Below are 2,927 nucleotides of genomic sequence, written 5' to 3'. Positions count from 1 at the left end.
TCTCCAGAGTAAACGTCTAATTCTAAGGATAAAAAGGTTTAGCTGATGCCATCAGAAGAAGTTGGCTCAACCCTTGAAAACGAAGTTTAAGTTTAACCACAGCATCAACAGGACTTTCACAGGCTGTACTGGCAGCAGCTTCATGACGTCAGATGAGGTTAAATACACTTTTTATTCACAAGTAAAAATGTTAACAGCAAACATTCAAAACACAAACTCTGCTTTTGTTATACTGGCAAGCTGTTGCGTTTATGGGCCTTGTCTTTTCTGCCTGCACTGTCTGGGCCTGTATCACTTTGATCTGCTCATCTACATCAGTCTGACTGCTGTTGTACAATATAAGCTACCAGGCAGATGTAAGAAAACATCAGAATGAGAAGGAATCAGGTGAATTAAAATCCACTGCCTCGCTGGCCTCGCTTGTAACTTACTGGTTGTTGTTTGGGGGGGGGGGTGTAGGAAGAGGAGCAGAAGAGGGGGATTGTTTAAGCACAAAGTCACTGATTGTCACAGCACTGGGGAGCTGCTCCAGAGCGGCTATGTGTTGCATGCCTCAGCGGGGAAAATGTCTTCGTATGCGGGCGGCAGTTCACTGGGGAGCGGGAAGGAGAAAGGGAAGCAATGATTGAGCTCCGGGTCCGTGGGCGAGTATCCCGGCAGCTCGATTGAAGGGTGTCCCCCGCACTGCACCTCTGCACCTGTCTCGTCAAGCACATTAAAAACACCCAAATTGATGTAAGACACCGGCTGGAAATCCGCCGAGGAGCAGTCCCGCTCCTCTCTGAAGATGATCGCTCCGGCGCGCTCCCTCCGGCACTGTCGGCTCCTAGAAAACTGCGCTGTTTTGTACCTTTTGATGACCACCAGGTTGATGAGCCCCAGGACGCACTCCAAGGTGCTGAGAACAGTGGAGATGACCAGACTCCTCTGGTAATCCCTCAGCTGTTCGCAGGCAGGGTTCAAAACCACAGAGTGAAAGCAGTAATGGGAATATTTCCTCTCCACCAGAGAAGCCGTGTCCCCGTCCACCACCGCGCCGGAGAAGGCGGTGAGGACCCCCAACAAGAAGACCACAACGCCGAGGAGAAAGAAATTCCTGCAGCCGGGCTTCTCCATGCAACAGAGCAGCGCGGAGCCCAGCAGGACCTGCCCGATTCCCACAAGTAGCCCGGAGTAGAAAGCCCCGGCCGCGGCGCCGAGGTGGAAATGCGCTCTCACCGTAGATCCCAACGAGACGCATCTTAATCCAACGACAACTTCGCAGAAGGCGCACACGAAGAGGAGGGTGCTGGAGAAGACGGTGCACAGTCCTTTCCCACTCAACTTCATTATATTCCACCTCTGCCGCTCTCGATCCCTCTCCCCCCTTCTTCATCCTCCTTCGTCTCCTCTGGAAGCACTCTCACTCTGGGACATCATCTGCCGGTGACTCCTCCGGTTCAGAGCGGGCGATCCTCGCCGCTGTGGCGTCTCTCTCGCATCCCCGCCGCTTTACAGGAATATATAAATAACTAATGCCAACAACGCGCTGCTTTCCCCCACTTATTGGCAGGCTGATCCGCACACAAGCGACGACCACTTTACCCCAAACCAGCTAACCGCCCATCAGACTCCTGAGGCACTCTCCTGACGAAAAGTTTTTCCTTTTTTTCTCCTCCTGAAAAGAGAGTCTCCTCTGCAGTCCGCCAAGTCCTCGGATTGAATGGTGTGTGGCGTTTTTGTGGCAGAGAAGGAGGCGGCTGCCTGAGCCGGAGATGCTTGAGGGTCCTGTGGACCAATGACCAATGACCCACGGGCCTTCAGATCCCTGCAGCACTCCTACAGGGACTTTAAACGTGCCTAAGGCGCCCCGTGGGGACTTTATAGCGTGCGTGGTGTTAAATGAAAAGGTGGTGAACGACTTTTAGATTGGTGATCGGGAGAACAAACGCCAGCAGGAGCAGAAATCATTGGCTCTCAGGAGCATTAATTCCTTTACAGCCCGTTAAAGCCCTTAGCCCTGCAGTAAAAGCAGTTTGGTAGCAGTAAATGTGAGTTCATGAATTTCATTTCTACGTGTGGTGAACAGTATTCCTCCAAATAAAAGAGTTTTGGATCGTTTCTGCAATGATCTCATGAGATATGTCTGCTCCAGTGGGTATTATATATAGACTGCATACATACTGTGATCACTGTGCGTCATCCTTGCATAATTCCCTCACAGAGGTTGCTGTTGTTGTTTGTCAGGTGGATCTTTGTGTGATCAGAGGCATTAATAATAGAGCAGAGACGGCGCTGTCCGTGGTGCTGAAGCGTCCAGGCCAGGCCAGATGGCAGCTGACTGGACTCCTCAACATCCACCCCCCCCCCCACCCCCACCCTCAGCAAAACACACCAGCAGAAACTGAACTTCTCACGTGTTGTTGAGCACACATGTAATCACCTGTTGTGTGGCTGGGGGGCGAGGCAAACCTCCATGGCGTGCTGGAGATGCAGAGGACAATCAGAGAGAGAAGGACTGTGAGGACTGTCTTTAGTCACCACACACATGTAGAGGGACATACCGCCTGAGTCATCCAGAGTCCGTGTTGTAATGCCTGACAGGAGCTGATGCAGCCCACAGTCTAAAAGTCAATGTAAATGAGCACTCAGTCCAATATGTTTCCTATTAAAAGACGAACAGGCGGGTGGAGGGTGTAGTCCACACACTACTGGTGTGCAAACACTTTCAGGAATACGTATGGAGATTTTATTTTGTCCCACAGTCCATATTTTGTCTTTAGGGTGTCAGATTAAGTAAAAGCAAGATAAGAGTCTGCAGCCATGGTCACCATCTTAGTTCAATTTGAATAATTGTAAATAATACATACAAGAAATAACACAATAAATGGTTGAGAAGCTGGAATGTATTTCAGTGAATATTACAAGCAGCTGTAGTTAAAAGTCAG

At 50.3% G+C, this 2,927-nt stretch overlaps 1 protein-coding gene across 1 annotated transcript; it reads right to left on the bottom strand.

Annotated features, from left to right (window-relative positions):
- Positions 1 to 537: 537 nt before the first annotated feature.
- On the bottom strand, positions 538 to 1,329 carry LOC139207742 (transmembrane protein 271). The gene has a single exon (XM_070837493.1). It carries the CDS (start codon positions 1,327 to 1,329, stop codon positions 538 to 540), a length of 792 nt encoding a protein of 263 aa, XP_070693594.1.
- Positions 1,330 to 2,927: the final 1,598 nt, after the last annotated feature.

The sequence above is a fragment of the Pempheris klunzingeri genome, chromosome 9 (genome assembly GCF_042242105.1).
Source record: "Pempheris klunzingeri isolate RE-2024b chromosome 9, fPemKlu1.hap1, whole genome shotgun sequence".
In the NCBI taxonomy this organism is placed as follows: domain Eukaryota; kingdom Metazoa; phylum Chordata; class Actinopteri; order Acropomatiformes; family Pempheridae; genus Pempheris; species Pempheris klunzingeri.
Note: the sequence above shows the minus strand (reverse complement) of the source record. Positions and strands in the feature narration are given on the sequence as shown.